General features: G+C 51.9%; 1 protein-coding gene across 1 annotated transcript in view; it reads left to right on the plus strand.

The window, feature by feature from the left end:
- Nucleotides 1-545, plus strand: part of CALD1 (caldesmon 1) — a 228418-nt gene that overhangs the window by 171337 nt on the left and 56536 nt on the right. Inside the window, exon 6 of the mRNA XM_015559401.1 lies at nt 3-524. Coding sequence (XP_015414887.1) covers nt 3-524 — 522 coding nt within the window. The remainder of the gene's footprint in view (nt 1-2; nt 525-545) is intronic.

Below are 545 nucleotides of genomic sequence, written 5' to 3' on the forward strand. Positions count from 1 at the left end.
AGCGGCAGAAGGAGCTGGACCCCACGGTCACCGACGCCAGCTTGTCTCTGTCCGGCGGAAGGATGCGGAACGACGCGACAGAAGATGACTCGGCAGAGAAGGAAGAAAAAAGCGAAAGTCGCCGAGAAAGATACGAGATGGAGGAAACTGACATAGTCACCAAGTCCTACCAGAAGAACGACTGGAGGGAGGCAGACGAGAAAAAGAAAGAAGACCAAGAAAAGGAGGAAGAGGAGAAGCCAAAGCGAGGGAGCATCAAAGAAAACCAGGTAGAGGTGACGGTGGAAGAGAAAACCGTAGAAACTCGAGAAGAAGCGGTGGGAATGCCTTTGAAAAATGGGCAGATCGGTGCAGATGAGCCTAAAATAGAGAATGAGAGGGAACGAGGCTCGGATGAGATTGCCCTTCAGGAAAAGATAGAGGAGGAGGAACGGGAAAGGGCCGAGGCAGAGAGGGTCAGGTTGGAAGCAGAAGAAAGAGAAAGAGTGAAAGCTGAGCAAGCCCAAAAGATAGCGGAGGAGAAAGCAAGAAGGGAAGCGGAAGAG

This window comes from Myotis davidii, unplaced genomic scaffold (genome assembly GCF_000327345.1).
Source record: "Myotis davidii unplaced genomic scaffold, ASM32734v1 scaffold214, whole genome shotgun sequence".
Lineage (NCBI taxonomy): Eukaryota > Metazoa > Chordata > Mammalia > Chiroptera > Vespertilionidae > Myotis > Myotis davidii.